Source organism: Phocoena phocoena, chromosome 20 (genome assembly GCF_963924675.1).
Source record: "Phocoena phocoena chromosome 20, mPhoPho1.1, whole genome shotgun sequence".
Classification (NCBI taxonomy): domain Eukaryota; kingdom Metazoa; phylum Chordata; class Mammalia; order Artiodactyla; family Phocoenidae; genus Phocoena; species Phocoena phocoena.
Genome location: NC_089238.1, coordinates 47,486,971 through 47,510,648, shown reverse-complemented (window position 1 = coordinate 47,510,648; position 23,678 = coordinate 47,486,971). Strand labels below are relative to the sequence as shown.

Genomic DNA, 23,678 nt, shown 5'->3' with positions numbered 1-23,678 from the left:
AGGAAGCAGAGCTGTTGATCACAGAGAAATATGTAGATCCTCCTACCTAACTCCGTGGCCTCGCCTTCCTGATGTCAACCACCAGGATTGTTTTTTTCTCCCTGAGGAAATAAAGATGAAAGGGGTAATTTAAAATCCACAATTGAGTAAGAGGTGGGCGGAGGGCACGGGAGGTGGTAGTCGTTGTGTTTCGCCGGCCGGAAGGGGAACTGTGCGCTTGAGTTGACCAGGGACTGAGCGTTTCCAATCTGCTTGGTAAACCTGGTGCACCACCATGCTGGCCGCAAGACTTGTGTGTCTCCGGACACTACCTTCCAGGGTTTTCCACCAGCTTTCACCAAGGCCCCCCCTGTTGTGAAGAATTCCATCATGAAAAATCAATGGCTCTTAACACCCAGCAGGGAATATGCCACCAGGACAAGAATTGGAATTTGGCGTGGGAAAACTAGCCAAGAACTCAAGGAGGCAGCTTTGGAACCATCATTGGAAAAAATACTTAAAATTGATCAGATGGGAAGATTGCTGAAGGGGCTGCTGTTGGTCTTAGAGCTTTGTGCTACTATGGCTTGGGAATGTCTAATGAGATTGGAGCTATTGAAGAAGCTGAAATTTGGCCTCAGTATGTGAAGGATAGAATTCATACCACCTATATGTACTTAGCAGGAAGTATCGGCATAACAGCTTTGTCTGCCCTGGCAGTGGGCAGGACTCCTGCCCTCATGAACTTCATGATGAGAGGCTCTTGGGTGACAATTGGTGCAACCTTTGCAGCCATGATTGGAGCTGGAGTGCTGGTCCAGTCGATATCATATGACCAGAGCCCAGGCCCAAAGCATCTTGCTTGGTTACTACATTCTGGTGTGATGGGTGCAGTGGTGGCTCCTCTGACAATATTAGGGGGCGCCTCTTCTCATCACAGCTGCATGGTACACAGCTGGTATTGTGGGAGGCCTCTCCACTGTGGCCATATGTGCACCCAGTGAGAAGTTTTTGAACATGGGAGCACCCCTGGGCATGGGCCTGGGTGTCGTCTTTGTGTCCTCACTAGGACCTATGTTTCTTCCACTTACCACTGTGGCTGGTGCCACTCTGTACTCACTGACAATTTATGGTGGATTAGTTCTTTTCAGCGTGTTTCTTCTGTATGATACACAGAAAGTAATCAAGCGAGCAGAAGTAGTACCAGTGTATGGAGTTCAAAAATATGATCCCATCAATTCGATGCTGGGAATCTACATGGATGCGAGTTGCCAGTATTCTGGCAACTAGAGTCAACAGAAAGAAATGAAGTGACTCAGCTTCTGACTTCCTTCATACATCAGATATCTGGCTTGTTTAATAGGGGCAGATAGTCTTTTTTTTTTTTTTTTTCCCGGTACGCGGGCCTCTCACCGTTGGTGGCCTCTCCCGTCGCGGAGCACAGGCTCCGGACTCGCAGGCTTAGCGGCTATGGCTCATGGGCCTGGCTGCTACGCGGCATGTGGGACCTTCCCAGAGCAGGGCACGAACCCGTGTCCCCTGCATCGGCAGGCGGACTCTCAACCACTGCGCCACCAGGGAAGCCCGGGGCAGACATTCTTTAAATAGTTTGTGCAAGCAGCTTTCGTTGAAGTTTAGAAGGTAAGAACTTGTCAACATTCCAGGTGTTCCAGTAATGTGATGCTTCAGGTCTGCTTTTTCTTCTGGAGAATAAATTCAGTAGTTCTCTTCCAAATTGCACACACATTTTCAATTCTCATGTTTGAGTAATTCTAAAATGTTCAAATGAATATGAAAACCAAGTTTTGTGTTGCAGGAATTTAAGTATTTTATCTATTTTTAAATTTATTTGGTTAAATGAAATTTAGCAAACTTGTGTACCTGCATTTTTCATTTTGGATTGCAAAATATTAACAAGTAACGTCATAAGTGATGTAGGGGTTTGGTAATGGGACCAGAGAGAAGTAAAGCGACACCTGCAGTCTTTCTTTGAATACTTAGAACTTAGCACTCGTGTAATTGTGGTGAGCCAGTGAGGGGGTCTGGATGTTTGGAAACAAGTCATGGCCGTACATCTGCTGAACGTATTAGAAGCACTGAGCAGAAAACAAAGACCTAGGTGATTCTCCAGGCTCTCCTTATGATATGGATGTGATCACGTTTGGCTTCTCATTGTTTGACACTGTTAGGAGAGTCCACAATGCTAATCATGTGGAGAATTCCTGTTGTATATATTATGTGTGTGTGTAAGTCTTACTTTTGAATTGTCTAGAACAAAACATGCTTCAAACACTTAAAACACTCAGGAAAAAATATTCGAAGCATGAAAATTGTTGCATTTTTAAGTATACAAACAATACGTGCATAGTTGCTGAATATTTTTGCAAATTTATTGAAATGTTTAAAGGAATACATGCTTGCCTTTCTTATCTCTTCAGGCTTTAAAGCTTTTATCAGAAAAACCTATTCGTGGTTTACACTTGAGATTATGAAAGCAGTTTTCCCCCTCAGATTTAGTTTCTTGCATTCCCTCTCAGAGGAATCACTAAAAAAAATGAAGGCAAAGCGAGGCTTCTTTCATGAACTATATCAATCAAAAATGTAATGGAGAAAATGCTTCACTTAGAGTTCCCCTAGCAGAATTCTCCTTCTCTCCTCCATAGACCATTATTTATAAGTTTCTTGACACAAAAGAGTTATTTCTGTAAGTTCTTATGAATGAAATGTGTATGATTATTGAGATACTTGGTGTTTTGACAAATACTTACTACAGTAATCCATAAATAACTATTCTACCCACCTCAAGTTACATAGGATGCCTATTTCTGAAATAATAAAGGTTCTAGCCAGAAAAAATTTTAAAAATAAAAAAATAAAATCCCCAATTGTGCTTTTTAAAGCATTCTACCGTTCAGCCTAATGAAGAGTGAGGCTTTTGAGAATAAGAACATTTACATTACCTCCTTCTAAATTCTCCTTGAAGGAGATGCTTGGGCCCCGTTTGGAATTGGTGCCCTGGTGCACATACCTGCCCCATGCCTTCTGTGTGGCTACAGTACATATTTTACGTATTTCAGCCACTGCTGCAACATTAAGATGCATTAGCACTTGTTAGGTAGGCTCTCAGTTCCAGGTGGACCTGTCATATAGCTTCTGAAACCATCAGTGTATCAGGCTTTGTGCTGTGCACCTGAAATACAAGGAGCGGGGTTAGTCCTCTTGTTAACTCCTTGACTGATAGGGAAGGTGGGAAAGTGACTTTGCAGGGAACGCAAGGATGGCCATGATAGAGGTCTAATTCCCAACTTGGGAAAGGAAGGGGCACAGGAAGATCTCATAGGCCCAGGTATACTTGCTCAGAGGTGAAGGGGAAGCAAACAAAGAGAAACTGGTGGCGCACGTAGGGACAGCTTTGAGAGAAGGGTATTTGAGGTAGAGAATCAACGTATGCAAAGGCCAAAGATGACAGCACTGCGTGGCTGGGCTGGGGGAGTGTGGGAGGGGTTGGAGAGGCACTCGGGGCAAGTCGGTGAGGACTTTTGAGTCCTGCAAAGGAGAATGGTTTTATCCCAATGACTCGCCACTTAAAGGATTTTTGAGGAAAGGGTATTGGGATGGAAGTTGCATTTTAGCGATATCGCTCTCCTCTGTAACAAGGAGGATGGATTAGTCAGGGACAGGGATGGTGGCAGGGAGACCACAGTTGGGGGATTACTATAATAAGAAGAAGAGAAATGATGAGGCCCAGACAATAACAGTTTTAGGAGCCATTGGGAGGGGACTGACTTGAGAAATATGCAGAGGCTGGTGAGGCTGATTGGCTGACTGCGGTAGGGGATGAGGATTGAGGGAGCATTGAGGATGGCTCTCAGGTTCCTGTGTGGGTGAGAGGAGGGAAGGGGGTGCTGTATATGAGGAAAGGGGATCCAGGAAGAGGAGCTGCTCTGGGCTGCGGAAGGGGTCAGTGTCAGGAGTTGCAGGCAGGGGACGATGAGCTCAGACAGTTGGGATTTCTGTGATACTGCTGGCCAAGGACCTAAGAGGGGGCATTTGGAAGGACTGGCTTGGGGCTCAGGAGAGAGATGGACTGAGGATCAAGATTTTGGAGTCATTTATAGGAGGTCTTTAAAGACACCGGTTAGGATAAAACCATCCAAGGAGAATGTGTAGAGAATGAGAAGAAAAGAGGACCCTGGACTGAACCCTGGGGAACATGAAGAGTTCAGGAGTAGGTGGAGAAGCACAGGAAGGAGTGTGACCAAGAGGCCAGAGGAAAATCAGGAGAAAGGCAACTAGGAGCTTCAAAGAGGGAGTAATCTGGAGTGTAGAATATATTAAAAGAGAGACAAGGAAGGTAAGAATTAAGAACCTCGTGGTTCCCCTCCAGCCCCTCAGCTGGGCGGACAAGGTTATTTTTGGTACCCTCAGCAAACGCAGGGTCAGGGAAGTAGAAGCTGGCCTCTCCTGGGCTGAGGAGTGAAGGGGAGTGAGAAATTGGAGGCACCCATGTGCTGTTCTTTGAGAAGGACCCAATCCCTGTTCTCACTGATGTAACTTAAAAAGTTATTTAATAGTTCAAACATAACAATAAAAAAAAATAACAGCAGTAAATATTTTGCTATATTTGCTTCAGGTTTTTATTTTCTGGAGAAATAAAACATGACTAGCTATATTTGAAACCCCACATTGACCCCTCCCTGATACTGTTCCCCTCCTTCCATTAGGTAACCACCACCCTGAATTGCATGGTTATACTTTTATTACATAACTTTATATCTGTGAGCAATACTTAGAATTGTTTTCCGTGTTTTTAAACTTTATAGAAATGATATGCTGAATATACTTCTGCATCTTGCTTTTTTCATTCATCAGCACCATTTTGGAGATTTATTTATGTTAACATATGTAGTTCTAGTGCATTCATTTTAACTGCTATATAGTATTCCTTTGTATGGCTGTACCACATATTATCCTTCCGTTCTCCTGTTGCCAGACATTTAGTCTGTTACCAATTCTTGGCTCATATAGACAAGGCTGCAGTGATCATTCTTGTACATGTCTCTTGTACATGGGTGGGGATATTTCTAGGATATATACCTAGACATGGAATTTGCTAGGTCATGGGTTATCTGCATCTTCAACTTTACTGAATATTGTCAGATTGCTTTCCAGTGTGATGGCACCAATTTACACCCACACAGCAGTTTATGAGGATTCCAGATGTTTCATATCCTCCCTAACATTTTATATGTTGAATCTTTAGCCAATCTGATGAGTGTGAAAAAATAAACCAGAGTTTACTTTCCTTTGCATTTCATAAGGCCACCAACTGTATAGTGCAAGTCTGCATCTTTTAGTGTAAAGGTTGTACACTGCACAACTCTAGGGGGCACCGTTCATATTGTAATCTTTGTGAAAGGCACTCGATAGAGTTAGTGCATGGACAACTTATACAGTGGACTGGAGTGAAGTTAAGGATTCTTTGTCTTTGCCCATTGTTCTCTTGGGTTGTCTTATTGGAAGAGTTCTTTATTTATTTTGGGTATTAATTCTTTTTTGGTTTATATTTGTTACAAACATTTTCATTCAATCTGCAGCTTCTATTAATTTTGTTTAAATAAAGTGTTTCATTCTTTAAAGTTATGAAGTTTTTTCAAATTCCATAATATATGTGGTCACCTTTTATTAAAGAGAGGTGGAGTGATATTCCCATTTAATAAGACAAATCTTTTGTGATATCAAAACAACTTTTCAGCATGCCCTCAGTAAAAATATTACTGAGGAATAATATTGAGGAAATAAAAAACATAATTTTTAAAATTTTAATGTGATAGACCTAGAGTCTGTCATACAGAGTGAAGTAAGTCAGAAGGAGAAAAACAAATACCGTATGCTAACACATATATATGGAATCTAAGAAACAAAAAAATGTCATGAAGAACCTAGGGGTAAGACGGGAATAAAGACACAGACCTACTAGAGCATGGACTTGAGGATATGGGGAGGGGGAAGGGTAAGCTGTGACAAAGTGAGAGAGTGGCACAGACATATATATACTACCAAACGTAAAATAGATAGCTAGTGGGAAGCAGCCACATAGCACAGGGAGATCAGCTAGGTGGTTTGTGACCACCTAGAGGGGTGGGATAGGGAGGGTGGGAGGGAGACGCAAGAGGGAAGAGACATGGGGATATATGTATATGTATAACTGATTCACTTTGTTATAAAGCAGAAACTAACGCACCATTGTAAAGCAATTATACTCCAATAAAGATGTTAAAAAAATTTTAATGTACTTAAATTTAACCTTGTTCTTTATTGTTTGTATTTTTGTAGCTTAAGAACTTCCTCCCAACTCTTTTTATTTTTTATTTTTTTGCGGTACGCGGGTCTCTCACCGCCGTGGCCTCTTCCGTTGCAGAGCACAGGCTCTGGACGTGCAGGCTCAGCGGCTATGGCCCATGGGCCCAGTCGTTCCGTGGCATGTGGGATCCTCCGGGACCGGGGCACGAACCCGCGTCCCCTGCATCGGCAGGCGGACTCTGAACCACTGCGCCACCAGGGAAGCCCCCAACTCTTTTTATTTTGAATTTTTATTTTAAATTGGAGTATAGTTGATTAACAATGTTGTGTTAGTTTCAGGTGTACAGCAAAGTGATTCAGTTATATATATATACATGTATCTATTCTTTTTCAAATTCTTTTCCCATTTAGGTTATTACAGAATATTGAGCAGAGTTCCCTGTGCTATACAGTAGGTCCTTGTTGGTTATCTATTTTAAATATAGTAGTGTGTACATGTCAGTCCCAAACTCCCAATTTATCCCTCCCCCCTTACCTTTCCCCTTTGTCTTCCAGGTCTGTGAGTCTGTTTCTGTTTTGTAAATAAGTGCATTTGTATCACTTTTTTTTTTTTTTTTTAGATTCAGCATGTAAGTGGCATCATGTGATATTTGTCTTTGTCTGGCTTACTTCACTTAGTATAATAATCTCCAGGTCCATCCATGTTGCTGCAAATGGCATTATTTCGTTCTTTTTAAAGTTTTGCTTTTCCAGCTTTAGATGTTTAATTCACCTTGAATTTATTTTATAATCCTATTATATAGTATAGGAATCTATTTTCATGTATATATAACCAATTTTAAATAATGGATTAACTAGTTCATCATTTCCCCTTTGATTTTTCACTCCAGATACCTTAAAGTACTGCCTTTTTTTTTTTTTTTTTTTGGCCACGCAGCTTGCAGGATCTTAGTTCCCGGACCAGGGATAGAACCTGTGCCCCCTGCAGTGGAAGTGCAGAGTCCTAACCACTAGACTGCCAGGGAATTCCCAAAATACAGCTATGTTTTAAACACGGATCTGTTTCTGGGTTTCTGTTGTGTTCCCTGGTTTATGTGCCTGTCTCTTTGCCATATGGCACAGTCTTAATTACTTAATTACTGCTAACACAAATCTCCCTGGCTTGTTTTTCTTAACACTTCTTGGTTATTCTTGGCTTTTGCTCTCCTACATGGATTTTACCATCAATTGTCAGATACCACACACACACACATACCTGATTGGGATTTTTATTGAAATTGCATTAAACTCACAGATTAACCTGGAGGCAATATGCATCTTTACCATATTGGATGTTCTCATCCTGGAATATGGTATATTAGTGTATCTTATATTAAGTTTATTCCTATGCACTTATACATTTTGCTCCTATTGAAACTGAAATTTTTTCCTGTAATGTTCCCTAACTGGTTACAAATGGTGTGTAGAAACATCATCAATATTTGTAACTGATCTTGTATCCAGCAACTATGGAGAACTTTCTTATTCTAATTTGTATAGATTCTCTTAGATTTTTCTATGTGGATTATCACTGTCTGTATATTATAGTTTAGTCTTCCTTTCTGATTCTTATGCCTCTCATTTACATTTCCTCTCATTATATTCATTTTATGCCAGGACAAAGTTGAGTAAAAGCACTGATAGCAGACTTCAACAGCTTCATTGAGATATAATTCACATACCATAAAGTTCACCCTTCAGATTTCCTTTTTTAGTTCCTGTTTTTAATAGGAATACCTCTGAAATTTTACCATATAAGTAACTAATTGCTGCAGTCCCATTTGTTAACTGGTTCATCATTTCCCTGATGACTTGTCATGCCACCTCTGACATGTTTTATACACAGATCTATTTCTGGGTTCTGTTCCATTAAAGTATTTGTCTATCCCACTGTCAGTACCATACTGCCTTACTCACCGTAGCTTTATATACTAATGTACATATTTGCTATAGAGTTTTTATAAATACCCTTTATCAAATTAAAGAAATCTTAATTTGCTAAGAAGTTTAAAAATAAAAAACTATAAATAGGTTTTGAGTTGTTTGAGATGCTTTCCCTTCATCTAGGACATGATCATATAGTTTTTGCCATGTGATCAGGCCATCCAGGATGCCTTGTTCTCTTTACATCCCCTGCTTAACCAGTCCCTGCTTCACCTACACCCTACTCACATGGCTGACCTTCCCTCTTAATCATAGAGCCTAATCAGTAACTGCCTATGTACTTGCCCCCAGCTAGTGATTCTTCTAATCTTTATATCAAAACAGCTCCACCCTGCTAGTTTTATCAAAGGGGCTTTGAGGGACATGCCTCTCTGATGGTTTCCCTGGTAATGGATGAGCCAACCTGACATCAGTTCCCCATAACAGGTAACCTTCCCCCCACCACCCCCCGCCACCACAGCTCCCTGGACTTCTGCCATGTCCTGCCTGCTGTCTGCCATCCACAGTGGAGTGTCACTCCAGGACCCTTTTGCTCCAGACGTGTAAGATCCCCTATCCATTAAACAACTGATGTCTCTGTCACTGACTCTGGGCTCTTTCTTCAGTCTGAGGCTGGGCAAGTACAGGCCTTGAAGGCCTGCGGGGTACAGCCCAACATTCTCCTTTGTTAAACTTGGTGTTTTAGGGCTTCCCTGGTGGTGCAGTGGTTGAGAGTCCACCTGCCGATGCAGGGGACATGGGTTCGTGCCCTGGTACAGGAAGATCCCACATGCCGCGGAGCGGCTAGGCCCATGAGCCATGGCCACTGAGCCTGCGCTCCACAACGGGAGAGGCCACAACAGTGAGAGGCCCAAGTACCGCAAAAAAAAAAAAAAAAAAAAAAAAATGGTGTTTTATTAATAGACATAATGATGAACTATATAACCCATTCTTGGGCTAAGTGCTACCTGGTCATGATTGTTTTGGTATACTACTGAATTTTATTTACTAATATTTAGGATTTTTCTATGTTGATGAGATCAATGTATAATTTTCCTCATAAAGTTTTGGCCATTGAGATTTTGTCTCAAAATTAATTTTTGATTATTCCCTTTTCCTAATCTCTGAAATTTTAAGAAAGGATTAAAGGTTCCTTACATAGTTTGATAAAATTCATCTGTAAAATCTTACTAGTGTCTGTTACAGACTAGAGTCGGGGGAGACTACGTCCAACTTTTTTTTTCTTGGCCACACTGCGTGGCTTGTGGGATCTTAGTTCCCCGACCAAGGATTGAGCCCAGGCCCTCGGCAGTGAAAGTGCGGAGTCCTAACCACTGGACTGCCAAGGAATCCCCTTTTTTTTAAAAAAAAAACAAAACCTTCACTCATCTGTTGCATTTTAAAAGCAATATTAACAAATCCATTTTTATTGACTGATATTACAAATAAGCCTGCTTGAATAGTTTTTATAGGTAACAGTTATTCTCTCCTCTGTTCCAATAATACTTTCTACGTACCACTTAGAACAGTGCTTTGTAATTGTTTATGTGTTGGTTACCACCAGACTGTAAGCTTCTGGAGTAGGGGGTAATGCTTTATTCATATTTTCCCCAGTGTCTAGCACAGTGTGAGACATACTGTAAATAGGAAAAAAAAAAAATCACAAAATGACACTGCCAGCTATGTCTTTTCTCTTAAATCTCAAGTCTGGAGTCTCAGTTCTGCCACTCGTAGGCAGTGTGGCTGGCTGCAAGAATGACACTATCTCGTAAGGGCTTTTTGAAGATTAATTGCAACAATGTATGTAAATTATCTGGTATATCTAGTGAGCGCTCAATAAATGCTAACTATAAACTACTTTTAAAAGAAAAACAGTTGGCTTTCTGATCCCATCTGGAAAGCTGACATTAGTAGAGTACTTGGAGGGATTGCTTACATAATTTGGTAAAGATGAAGTTAAATCTCTTTGTTCCTTCCCCAGTAGAAAATTGGATAGTCATTTTAACTACATGTTCTTAGATCCCTGGATGATACCTGGTTTCTTTATTCTGATGATCTGTGTAATGGCTTTAGCCTCCAGCCACAGTCTGGGGAAGACTTAGAGAAGTAAATAAGCATTTCCTTTTAGATGCATCTGTGTAGTGGCAAGCCTACACATCTAATTTGTGAGAAATCATAAAATGTATGGCCTGGAGAAATCTGAATTTTCATTTGTAGAAAGTGGTTGTAAAGCAGCACCATGAATGCATGTACATATAACGTGTATGGTTATCATTCCAACACGGTATGTAATAGTAAAAGACTGCAAACCACCCAAATGCCGTTAATAGGGCACTAGTTAGGAATGTTGCTGAAAACTCAGCCTCTGTGCACCAGTGCTGCATTCAATCTCGGAGACAAGAGTTTTGGGTGAAGCAGAAAAGCTTTATTGCTTTGCCAAGCAAAGGGGGACACAGTGGGCTCGTGCCTCAAAAACTGTGTATCCCAACCCCGGGGGGATTTGGTGAGGAGTTTTATAGCAATGGGCAGAGTTGCCAATAAGATTAGGGTGTGTGCAGGGCCTGCATCCCTTTAATCTGGCCTCACGTGGTCTCCTCCTACTGAGCTTCTCTGTTTCCCTTAATCTGGCCTCAGGTGGTCTCTCTCTTTTTTTTTTTAATATTTATTTATTTGGCTGCCTGGGTCTTAGTTGCAGCACATGGGATCTTTAGTTGAGGCATGGGGGAATCTAGTTCCCTGACCAGGGATCGAACCCAGGTCCCCTGCATTGGGAGCAAGGAGTCTTAGCCACTGGACCACCAGGGCAGTCCCAGGCCTCAGATGGTCTCTTGATAAGCTTCTCTGGTTCCTTTAATCTGGCCTCAGGTGGTCTTCTCTGGAATGAAGAATGCTAACATAACATCTTCCATTTGTTGGGAGTTTTAGTTCTGTAAAGAGCTCAAAGGTGTTATGTGTACCCCTTGACCTGGAACCAGGACCTGCCCCAAGGCTACACTGTTGTTTCTTGGCTGCTCCTACCACCTTGTCTCTGCATCCCCTCCCTTCCCTGATTAGCAACTGTTTGAATCTGCCCTTTGAAACTCAGCGAAGGTCATGGAGGCTGGGGTCTGTTCCCTACAAGAAACGGGGAACACGTAAAGGCTTCTGTGCCCAGGAGCCCCACAGGGTCCTGTTCAGTTTCAGTAATAATGATATATCCACACAATGCAATACTAAAATAAATTAAAAGGCTTTCTATGAACTGATATGGAAAGATCACTAGGATATACTGTTTTAAAAAAAGCAATGTACTTAAGTATAGATACAATGTGTTCTCTTTTGTATAAAAAAACATTTTGGACATATATTCGTATTTAATTGAACTTGCAAAAACAAACTGAAAAGAAACAAGATGCCAGTACAAGTAGTTTCCCAAAAAGTGGAGGGTTAGGGTAATCAGAAAACAGTGGTGGGAGAAGGACTTCTCCATGTATACCATTTTAGAGAGACTTGACATCTGAACCATGTGAATATATTAACCACTTTAAAAAAAAAGTTCCCTCCTCATGACACAGACCACTGCTTCCTGTGCCCAGCTGTGCTGCCATAGGCCCCACAAATCCTCCTCCTAGCCTGGCAGAGGTAGGAGCTACTTCTCTGTCCCATTTATAAGAAGGTGAATAAAGGACATGGTCACACTGCAATGCCTTTATAAGAGGAAGTTTTATTGTTAATTATTTACCTTAACAGTTTCAGAAAGAGGAACAGATTAGTTCAGTCCAACATGATTAGTGAAGCAAGTGTTCTGATTGCTAAGGATTTAATTTGGATGCTTTTAATACTTAGCCATCTAACACCTCAAACATAATCGAGAATAAATGCATCATCTCCCTCCCTTTCATTTTAATTCCCACCTACCTCACTTCAATATGGAAATATCTTCGTTAAATAAGATTCCCAGAGGAACAAGTTCCCTGGAGAGTATAGCCATGAGGACAGTGCACAAAAAGAAAAACTCAAAATAAAACTCTGTATGATAATTTACTAGTCTAAGGAAACAATACCTTCCAATATATTAAGAAATAAATCCAGTTACAAATGCACTGATAGGTCTATGTTAAGAGGTTCTGGTATAGTAACTGAAAATGGCCAGCTATTTACAAGATACACAAGCAGGAACGGTGCACCTAGCCCAGCACTGGCCCTCAGAAGCCAAAAGTGTTTTCTCCACTGTAGGCCACATACAAGAATCCATCTTCATCTTTTTCCTTCTCGTAAAGCTGTCCCATAGTTAGGCTTGAAAGAGAAAAACAAAAAACAACATTGAGAATTGGGTTTGATCACTGGGTCTACGTGTTGGGAGAAAGATGGCTTGAGGATAAAGAATTTCAGTACTTAAACTAGCTACTCTGTCACACCTTTGGTGGTAGGTGATAAAAAGTAATTCTCTGGGAATCGATAGATAAGACTAGAATCAACCTCCATCCTCCTGTCCCAGGCAAGGCCATTTGACTCACCCTTACACCAAGGTATTCCTTCAGAAGCCAGCTCTAGCTCCTAGGGTGGATGTGGTTGGTTAGTACTGGTTAGTGCTTTCGCAATGCTTTCTGAATGGCAGGGGCGGGAGGGCGCTAGGGAGAAAAGCTAGTAAGCAAAATAAGAGTCTAAGAGGCCCATCCCTGTGTGGGTGAGAGACAAAGGTAAGGACGAGTACTTGTGCTTTCCTCTCCTCAGGGCTGGTCTATTTGAAGATTTATAATTCGTACCTAGCATGATAAAGAATGAGTGGGCCGATTCCTGTGGAAGTTCGCCCGCCAGAAACCCTGTGCCCCAGAGATCTGCATCAGCGTCATCGAAGGGAAGTTACTTTCCTCACATGTAATGCAAAAAGCTCTCATATTATATCTGGGATCCAAAGAAGTCTTGCCCAAGCTTCCTAAGAACCCTCCAGAAATAGATATTTCTCAAACTAAACATGGGTGGGTGGGAGAGCTGGCTTTCCCTCAGCAGTAAAACAGACTGCAGCAGGGGAGACCTAATCTAGTTCTCTGCCATGAAGCTGAGGTGCACTGGCTCCAGAGTAAGACTAGTAACACCTGGAGCCCCAGGTGAGCTCTGGCCACATGACTGCTCTATTAGAGATAAGCAGGAGGAGGTGCAGACATGTGCTAAACCTCAGCATGACCACGCATGGTGGGGTCAACCAGAACCAGCACTGACAAAGCAGTCTGAGAGCCGCCCGAGGAGACAGAGGTCACTAAGCCCGGACAGGTCTTAACAGATGCTTAAATGCAGGACTCAGGAGAACAAGGGCCAGAGGGTAGATAAAGAGGGGTCGGAGGCCTCAAGCCAGTGAAGCAAAGGCTGCCCCACGCTGCTGCTTTGCTCCTGGCAGCTGTATGGGACCACCATGTAAACAGGAATGCAGACCACATTTATTTATAAAGGGGAGTTTTTCTCCTTTCCTACTCTTCCTGCCCATTTTCAAGCTTAGCTGGTTCGGCTGTGTGGGTAGATGAGAACTAGTAATAACGTAGGAGTGGATGAGTATGAATACAGAATGGCCTGTCACTGGCATCTTGTACAATAAAATCGTGCTTCCTGTGAGGATCTAACTGGAATTTGTAAAATAAGGACTCCCTGAAACAGCACTGTCCACTACAAATTTCTCCTGTGACAGAAATGTCCTACACTTCTGCTGTCCAGTGCAGTCGCCACTATGTTCAGCACATTAAATGTGGCTCATCTGAATTGCTATGTGCCGTAAGTGTAAGACATACACAAGATTTCAAAGTATCAGAGTATGAAAAAAAGATGTAAAATATCTCAATTTTGACTACATGTTGAAATGATGCCATTTTGGATATACCAGATAAAAAAATACTATTAAAATTAACTTCACCTGTTTTTCTTTTTTAATGTGGCTACTAGAGAATTTTAGATTGCGTATGTGGCTCACATGCCATTTCTATTGACGACACTGCCCTGGAACATGTGAGGACTTGGGGGGCAGTGGGTAGAGGGAGGAACCCGTGCCCATGAGAACACCTGTGGTGGGTGGTAGGTCTCAACTTCAGCTGCACAGCAGAAACAATGGGGAGCTTGAAAGACATGTCCCACCCCAGACCAATTAAATCAGAATCTCTGGAGGTAGGACCCAGGCATCAGTAAGTTTTAAAATGCCCAAGATGGGGACTTCCCTGGTGGCACAGTGGTTAAGAATCCGCCTGCCAATTCAGGTGACACGGGTTCGAGCCCTGGTCCAGGAAGATCCCACGTGCCGCGGAGCAACCAAGCCTGTGCGCCACAACTACTGAGCCCACATGCCACAACTACTGAAGCCTGTGCGCCTAGAGCCCATGCTCCGCAACAAGAGAAGCCTCCGCAATGAGAAGCTTGCGCACCACAACGAAGAGTAGCCCCCGCTCACCGCAACTAGAGAAAGCCCGCCCACGCGCAGCAAGACCAAACGCAGCCAAAAATAAATTAATTAATTTTAAAAAAATGCCCAAGATGATTCCCTATGCAGCCAAGTTGAGAAACAATCCCCTTGCCAGAGGGAGAGATGCTTGTCTGTCTTTGTTTGTTTTGGAGATGCTTATCTTTAAAAGCATGGGACTAGGAAGTAGAGTGAGCCAGGAAGTGGAGTGAAGAGCCAGCAACTAGCAAAGGGTTTGAACAAGTAGCGAGGTCTCTCAAGAAGACTTTCACCCTGGTGGTTAGGAATGCCCTGAGGAACCCAGCTTTTCCCTGAGAATCCTCAGAATGAGGCCAAGGGGAAGACAGCTACCGTTACTGCCACAACTCTCTTGCCCCTCTTGGTACAAGTGTCCAGGGTGACCTTGATAAGACCTGAACTACAGTCTCCCCACTATCATTACCAAAGGGGTTTGGAAGGAGCAGACACTGTGTGCAATTCAAAGGCGGCAGCCACACCTTGATGCCTATGTCAAGTCTGGTTCCATCTGCCAGACTAAGCTCTGCTCTTCTCCTAGCAAGTTACAAGCCCAAGGGCAGTGACTCTTAAGTTGTGCTGCTGAGTTAGAAATACTTGAGGAGCTTTATAAACCCCAGACTCTGAACATTGTCTGCAGTGAACAATGACCAGGGAACAACTACTGTCTAAGGCAGGCTCTGAGACTCTGACGGGGTTGGGGGAGGAGGACCCATAATCATGTGGCTTTCTGTCTTCAGATTCCATTGTCTTTTAAGTAACGCTTTGGTTTATAAATTTAACAGTGCCCTAGCAGCTATAAAGGCTGATCATAAAAATTCTAATTATAATAGCAAACACTATGTGCCAAGCACTTGTTTTAAGTGCATTACATGTATTAACTCTTTACCCTCAGAACAATCTTAGGAGGCAGGTACAATCATAATCCATAGTTCAGATAATAAAAGTGAGGCACAGGGCTTCCCTGGTGGCGCAGTGGTTGAGAGTCTGCCTGCCAATGTAGGGGATACGGGTTCGAGCCCTGGTCTGGGAGGATCCCACATGCCGCGGAGCACCTAGGCCTGTGCGCCACAACTACTGAGCCTGTGCGTCTGGAGCCTGTGCTCCGCAACAAGAGAGGCCGCGATAGTGAGAGGCCCGCGCATCGCAATGAAGAGTGGCCCCCGCTCGCCGCAACAAGAGAAAGCCCTCACACAGAAACGAAGACCCAAAACAGCCAAAATAAATAAGTTAGTTAATTTAAAAAACAAAGTGAGGCACAGAGAGGTTAACTAATTCATGCCAGATCACAAAGCTAGGAGACATTCTTACCACCAAGTTGTGCTGCCTCCATGTGATACACAACTAGATCTAATGACCTAATGTCAGCATTCTTGTACCTTCTGTGAAGACCTCTCTTAGAATAGCACTTCTCACACATACAAACATGCATAGGGAATCACCTGGATGTCTTGTTAAAGTGCCTGTTTTGATTCTGAAGGTCTGGGTCAAGGATGAGATTCTACGTTTCTATCTAACAAATTCCCAGGGAAGGGCACTGCTGCCAGCTTCTGTATCACACCTTGAGCAGCAGGTCCTTCAAATCCTGTAATTTTACAATTCGATGGCTGTGCCTAATGATTTTAAGAGCCCTTTCACTGTTCTCCTTTTCTCTGCCACACAGTGTCATGTGGAAACTCTACTTAGTTGGCAGTAGCACAGTGTCCTTATACTCAGGGTATCCCTTGGGCAGGAACTTGAAAACTGACAATGCTCAACACTGGGAGCTAAACGCTCCAGTCAGCAGCCCGTGACTGAACGCCTGATTCCAAGGCTTCCCTAGGTGACAAGAAAGAAGACTGGCGCATCTGTACAGTATAATTCAAAAACAGCAAATGTGGGATCAGGCCACACACATACAGAGTCAGAATAACTTGGTCTGGAGCCAAAAAAGAGCAGGGCTACAAATATAGTTTCAAAATACTTTTTTTAAAAGTCCCATTAAGGGGCTTCCCTGGTGGCGCAGTGGTTGAGAATCCACCTGCCAATGCAGGGGACACGGGTTCGAGCCCTGGTCCAGGAGGATCCTACATGCCATGGAGCAACTAAGCCCGTGCGCCACAACTACTAAGCCTGTGCTCTAGAGCCCGCATGCCACAACTACTGAGCCCACAAGCCACAACTACCGAAGCCCACGCACCTAGAACCGTGCTCCACAACAAGAGAAGCCACCGCAATGAGAAGCCCGCACACCGCAACAAGGAGTAGTCCCCGCTCACCGTAACTAGAAAAAGCCCACATGCAGCAACGAAGACTCAATGCAGCCAAAAATAATACAATAAATTAAAAAGAAAAAAAAGTTCCATTAAAAGAATAGCCAAGGCGGTTACCCGCTGTCTGGTGCGGCGACCTGGCATGGGGAGCTGCGGGAGGGGAGGAGAGGGTGTCACTGTCGCTGATGGCTGAGGCGGCAGGAGGGAAGCTGGATCCCGGGCGGTGGGAGGGAAAGCGGGAGAGAGGGTCTGGTGAGGTGGCAGCGCTCAAGACCACGCTGGGTCAGGCGTGGTTCTTGTGGAGTGGAGTGCAGGGTGCCAAGCCAAAAAAAAGAAGAAAAAGAAAAGGAATAGCCAAGGGCTTCCCTGGTGGTGCAGTGGTTAAGAATCTGCCTGCCAATGCAGGGGACACGGCTTTGAGCCCTGTTCCGGGAAGATCCCACATGCCGCGGAGCAACTAAGCTAGTGAGCCACAACTACTGAGCCCACATGCCACAACTACTGAGCCCACATGCCACAACTACTGAAGCGCCCGTGCTCCGCAACAAAAGAAGCCACTCCAACGAGAAGCCCGCACACCACAACGAAGAGTAGTCCCCGCTCACCGCAACTAGAGAAAGCCCGCACACAGCAATGAAGACCCAACACAGCCAAAAATAAATAATTAAATTAAATTAAATTTTTTAAAAAAGAGCCCTCTTTAAAAAAAAGTCATGAGGGACACAAAATAATTAAAAAAAAAAAAAAAAGAAGAGCCAAGTGGAAGGGCAGGGATGCAAAACGTGCCCCTTTTCAGCAGGCAGCGTACAGCAGAAGGCCGGTGTGTTCCTTTAGGACAAGTTCTGTACACCTCTGAGAAGTCGGGCTCCCCTCTCAGAATCCAGAGGCCCAAGCCACACAGCACCAGATGGGCCACTACTGGAGCAGCAGAGGATCTGAACGCAAAGAGACACTCATCCAAGAAGGAGGCTGCTGAGCACTGGTGGCAGGGGACTGCCACCTTCAAGCTCTGAGTCTGACAAGGGAAGAAATGGGAAAGCCAGTGGCAGATTTAAGCCATGGAGCCAAGCTAAAGGTATGGTGGGACCCTGAAGTACTGAGTGAAATGAACCTAAATTGCCCCCTAAAACCCTGTCCCCTACACTTCCATTCAAGATAAACCGGTCTAGACAAACTAACCAATAATAAAGGCACTTTTCAGAAGGATCCACACCCAGGAATGGCCATGCTGCTGAGGGCATGCCAGTTTCAAGCTGCTCACCAGCCTACGAACTGGGGGAGGCTGACCTAGAACTGTGTGGATGCCCTATCCCTGCACAGCCTTCCCCTGGGCCCAGCCAAGGCCAGGCTGCGGAGGCTGTGGGGTCCAGCCTGACTCAGGAATTGGCTGGGCTGATGGGCCACCCGGCCATCCATCTGCTCTGCGCCCCACGTGCTTCCACTGTATCTGGATTTATCTCTTTCCCAGCAGGGGGAGGGTGGGTGGGGTGAACTGGGAGGACAACAGCCACTGCTGTGGATCCTGGAAAGGCACAGGCCTCAGAGTGAAAATTAACATGGCCCTAAAGGCTGCCCAAGATTCTAAAATACAAAAATTAACTACTGCTTATTCCTTTTATCAGATTTTTCTCCGATATAAATAAACTCTATTCCACTGTTAAGATAAACCCTGCTCTTGAAGAGGTATTTACCCAGAAATGATCAAATGTGCTTAATTTAAGCACCTTTCTAAATGAAGTCTGGACTGTAAGACATCACAACTTCTTTTAGTACCTCTTTAAGAGCTTACTTAGTACCTCTTTAAGGGCCAGGAGCAACTAAACACCATAATCTTAAACAGCACGGATTTCCCAATGTAACATTCCCAAGTTATAACATCTTAGATATATATTATTTAATAAAATATACTCCTGTTTCTATTTTAGACAGGGGATTAAGAAGACTCTTATCTGTGCTCTAAACAAAGACCAAAGGTGGGCACCATTGCCATGTCTGGGTTCCCCTCTAAAGCCGTGACTGGGAAACATACACTGATATTCTTTCTCAAGTCCTGTCTGCACCAAGGCAGTTTTCCCTTCATTTCTGGCCCAATTCTGGATGCAGGCACCTAGGCAGAGAATTCAACTTTTCAATGGGAAATGGGAAAAGGCAGTTGAGATCTCCCCTTTTTAAAAAAAGAGAACTCAGAATTTTGAAAGTAAAACTCTTAGAGACTTGCTTCTGTCTCTATTTCTAGAATCAATATTTAATACTAACTACTCAAACAATAATCACGTTATTTTACGTGATGGTCACCTGCAAAGTTCCGCTTCAAGGCAGGAACAAATGAAGTTACTTTCGCTCAGCCTCAGACATTAAGTTATCCTTGTGTAGATCTGTCTGTTATGGTATGGGGGAGGGCTCCTCCTCTCTCAACTCTGATTTCCCCAGCCACTCTCCAAAGGCTGCAAGCACTGGCTGAAGGTTAAAGGAGGCTCCATGCTTCCCTAAGGAGGCTGAAAAGTGCTACGAAAGAGGCTGCTACTGCCTTGGGGAGGAAATGGCAACACTGAGTCAAACAGTAGCTTTAGGAAGGAGACTGGCAATTTTCTTTGTGCAGCCATCAGTTGCATAAAGGCCAATGATGTCACATGCCTCTTTTATTTATAAGCAAATTTGTTTTTAAGAATAAAACCAAACAAGCAAAGAACTGGTACATTAAATATGGGGCAGGAAGTCATTAACTGGGTCCAAAGGTGCTGAAGAGCCTGGGCAGAGGGGCTGGTTAGTGACTTGGGTCACTGCTGTAATCTGTTCCAGGGAGGATTCTTACCAGGTTGGAAAGGCAAATAAAACTTAGAAAATGGCCCTGAAGCAGCCTCTGCTGCCCTGAGAATCACTTTTCGTTTCCAATTCTATTTATATTTCAGGGATAATGGGGGAGAGGGCGTTAGTTAAAATCTTCAGCCATTTTAATTGCTAGATAACGTAATCTTAATGTCTCCAGAAGCCTGCTTCATTTCTTTCAAGAAGTATCAGAGGATTAGAATCAAGGAAAATAAAACTCAATGCCACAGGTCCTAGTCACCTACTTCCTCCCATAAGAAGCCACCACCGGGAAGGAGAAAACATAGGGCCACCAAGGAGCTGCAGAAGTTGCAGGTGGCATGAATGAAGATTTATCTCCCCCACTACCTGAAGGGAAGCGGAGAGTGACCACAGATGCCCAGGGCTTCACCAGCCTTCCCTGGTGAAGAGTGTGCCTAGCACCACACTGCCCAGAGGCCTGCGAAGGAAGGCTGGGAGAGCCCAATGGGATGACCAGGTCACCCCTGGCAACACCACAGCTTCCTAAGCTACAGCTGTAAGCAGACCAATGGCACCCATTAGGCAGGACCTGGCCTGTCTCCTCAGGCAGAACCTTGGCCTAACGGAAGAACCTTCCATTTCTCCCTTATCCTCTGCCAAACACCAAGAGGTGGAGGTGGTAGAGACTGGGAAAGAGAAAATCAGACCAAAAAGTAGCCAGAGTTGTCTACCTTTCATAGGAAAAGGACTAGAACATGGCTTAGGCCTCTTCTGGAGCTTTCAAGGATTTTCAAAGGAAACATATTTTGGCCACATTGGGCTAGTTCCCAGGAGTTCTTAAAGCCTTAGCTTCAGAAGTACTATTTTTGGGGGGATAACAAATGAAACTTAGTTTGGGTCACTAAGATGAGACAGAGCCAGGAATTCACATTCAGAGGAGGGGCCTAGAAGTACTCAAATCAGTAATAGGAAAGGACTGACCAGAGATACAGACTGAGCCAGAAAATTTTCCTCTTTGCACAGAGGACTAAAGCCAGACTGTCAACTACCTAGAAGGGAACTGTAATGCCCCTGCCTAGATTCAGGCCCCAAGTTATCCCAAAGGTTGCTTCCAGGCAGCACAAGAGCAAGAGCAAGGGGGTGGTTACTCTGAAAGTCAGAGCAGGTGGCACCAAGAGAGGTGTAAGTCTGTAAAGAGACCTCAGAGCCCTTTGCTGGCCAGCAGCCATTTCCACGTACTTGAGGATCAGGCAGCTGCTCTCAAGGTACTCTCACAGTGGCCAGAGCTGAGCCTGGAAAGCGAGCAAGTAGGCAGGGTGATTAACTGAAGCTGAGCCTCAGCAGGGACCACAAGCTCCTGAGGAAGAACGACAGGACTTATTTCATGGATCATTTGGAGAAAACCTCGTTTCAGGCTTCAGTTCTACTGATAGCTTAAGCCTAATTAAGTCCTGAACTATTTAAAGGGATTCTTGGGTGTTTGAGGATAAAAAAAAAAAAAGAAATGATGAAATTTAAGTCCAGGCCTTGTTCTGTTTTTTTAACCCAAAGCGCACACCCACCTATTGAAGCCCTTTCTTGTTTTCCTTGAACTACTGATGTCAGGGAGCACAAAAATCAGATTTCTCGTCAGGACCTCTAAGAGTTTTCAGACCTCCAAAGTTTTGAGTTCTGTAAGCAATCAAGCAGATGGCCAATAGCAGTAAACAGCTCTCACCTGGACTGTGGGACTGTCTTATCCACAAACAGGAATATTGCCTTTTCAGAAGGAAGCTGGATCCTTTTCCTGATGATCCACATGAACTGAGCCACAGTGATGTCAGATGGAACCAGATACTTCCGTTTGTCAATGTCAACAATCTGAGAGCCTGAGACTTTTTCCACAATCACCTGTGAAAGCAAAGAAAGGTCAGGACTAGATTTCTAATGTGAGGCTCTGGCCCTGCATTGTTGGACAGCTGATGAACAGTGTGTGGGCAAGGAGGTGTTTGGGAAACTGCATAACATGAGAAAATATGCCCCTGATTTAATAAACCACACACTCTGGAGGTTAAGAACTGATATAAATGTGTTATAGGGAAACGGTAAGTGCTTTTCTGTGGTCAACTATTATATTTCTCATCCCTGATCTCAGCACGCATAAGAGAAACACAGCCCTCACTACAAAGCTTTTCAACATTTTGTCTGGGCAGACTCGAAAATATCTGGTGAGGGTTTCCTCTACAGCCTGTTACTCCAGGCTGGACCACAGAATAGATCTGCCTTCACACTACAGAGGAATTAAGATCTCAAGGAACACAGGAAATGAGAATGGATGGACTAATGGGAATGACTGGCAAGCCCAGCCAGCCAAGAATGAAGCTCTTCATTTGGTCTGTTGCTTCTCTCTGAACTAAGTTTCAAATTTATCCCTCCTGCCCCCTCCCCAAAGGAACTGTTCACAAGCAATAAGCTACAATAACAGGCCTGGATGTCCTTAAAAATAAATAAGGGTTACAGAAACTATCTCCCCTACCATGGGATAAATACAGGATAAGTATCATTGATTAAACACAAGCCACTAGCAGTGGCTTCTCAGATTTTTTTAGTCAGGAAAGGATGTCAAGATCAGAGTGAGAAAAGGGAACTAGAAGTCAGGTAAAGATGGAGGCTCAAAGTTAAAGATCAATGTCCTGAGACTAAAGTACCACTTCCAAGACAAAAGTGAAAGTCTCCCTCCACCACCATTCCCAAAAGTGGCTGTGACCTGTTGCCCTGTCCTAGAACATCGTTTATTACATAATTGTCTAGGGAAGCCCAGAGGCTTCTGACAGCTTGTTGGCCTAGATCAGGAGGTTCAGCACTGAGGCATCCTGAACAGCATCAACTCAAGCCCCTCACGCCCCGGCCCCAGCTGGTCCCTTACCCAGTCTGGCCCATCTGCTACTATAACTGGGACTGGAATCTAAACTTGTCAACTGTTGAATGGCCTGGAGCCCTATCACGGGTCTTAAACAGCAAGGGTGACAGCGAGGTGAGAGGGCGGGGAGTCCACTCACCGGAACCCGGTCGGGATATTTCGCTCGGATCTTCGCAGATTCCACGCATCTGTGTTCTATGGGAGAAACGCACCGGGCTGACTGTCGCGCCTGACCGGCCGGCCGGGTCCCGAGCCCCCGGCCCTCCTCCCCACCGTGACCTGTGAACGCCCCAGGTCCTCGTTCAGGCGTCCCGGCAACCTCGGTCCCCGGTCCACTGGCTCCGGAAGGTCCCGCAGAGGTCGGCGCGGGGTGGGTGGGCAGCCGCCCGGGGTGCCGGGACCTCGGCGACCCGAGACCAGAGTGCGGCATCCGCGCCGCCGGGCCCAGCCCAGGGCGGCCCGAGTGGGGGAGGGGGCCCACCCGCCGCCCCAGCCCCCACGGCGGGGCCAATGGCCGAGTGCTTACCCAGCGAGTGGTCCTCCTTGAACATCCACTTCATGGCGGCGGCGGCAGCGGAGAAAGGATGCAGCCGGCTCTCGGAGCCGCGGAGCTCAGCGCACCAACCACAACAACAACGGCGGCGGCGCCGGCGGCGGCAGCTGTAGCGGTAGCGGCGGCGGCGGCGACTACACGGCAGGCGGGACTTCCGGCTACCGGAGTCTAGCAACCTTCAGGGGGCGGAGCTTCCGGCGCCGCTCGCTGGGACGCCGCGCCAAGGGGCGGGACCGCATGTCAAGGGGCGGAGCCGCATGTCAAGGGGCGGGACAGAAGAGGTCGCTGAGAGGGGCTGCCGGCGGAGTGGGGATGACAGAGTTGGTGACAGATGTCCGTGAGGGATATTGGTGACTGGGGAGGGGATATTCGAGAACTGGTAACAGGAGTGGGGTCTCAGTGGACGTTGGTAAGGGGAAGGGGTGAGTGGGGCTCTGGCTGATGGGTTAGGGCTCTTATAGAGGACTATTCATTAGGGAAACCTGCCTGGGGCGTTGGTGACAACAGGGG

At 44.9% G+C, this 23,678-nt stretch overlaps 1 protein-coding gene and 1 pseudogene across 1 annotated transcript; one reads left to right on the top strand and one right to left on the bottom strand.

The window, feature by feature from the left end:
- Positions 1–274: 274 nt before the first annotated feature.
- LOC136141114 (growth hormone-inducible transmembrane protein pseudogene) lies at positions 275–1,288 on the top strand (annotated as a pseudogene).
- Positions 1,289–11,930: 10,642 nt separating this feature from the next.
- GABARAPL2 (GABA type A receptor associated protein like 2) lies at positions 11,931–23,253 on the bottom strand. The gene is made up of 4 exons (XM_065898818.1): positions 23,142–23,253; positions 22,755–22,810; positions 21,434–21,606; positions 11,931–12,519 (listed from the first exon to the last, which is right to left on the bottom strand). The coding sequence occupies exons 1-4, from the start codon at positions 23,173–23,175 to the stop codon at positions 12,429–12,431; spliced, it is 354 nt and encodes a 117-aa protein (XP_065754890.1). The 5' UTR covers positions 23,176–23,253; the 3' UTR covers positions 11,931–12,428.
- Between the last annotated feature and the right edge of the window lie 425 nt (positions 23,254–23,678).

Excerpts from the sequence above, each read along its gene's own strand:
- GABARAPL2 (XM_065898818.1), bottom strand. The coding sequence starts at position 23,175 with ATGAAGTGGATGTTCAAGGAGGACCACTCGCTGG. Across the intron at positions 21,607-22,754 it reads AATATCCCGACCGGGTTCCG|GTGATTGTGGAAAAAGTCTC; the intron begins GTGAGTGGACTC and ends TTGCTTTCACAG. Across the intron at positions 12,520-21,433 it reads AAGACAGTCCCACAGTCCAG|CCTAACTATGGGACAGCTTT; the intron begins GTGAGAGCTGTT and ends TTCTCTTTCAAG.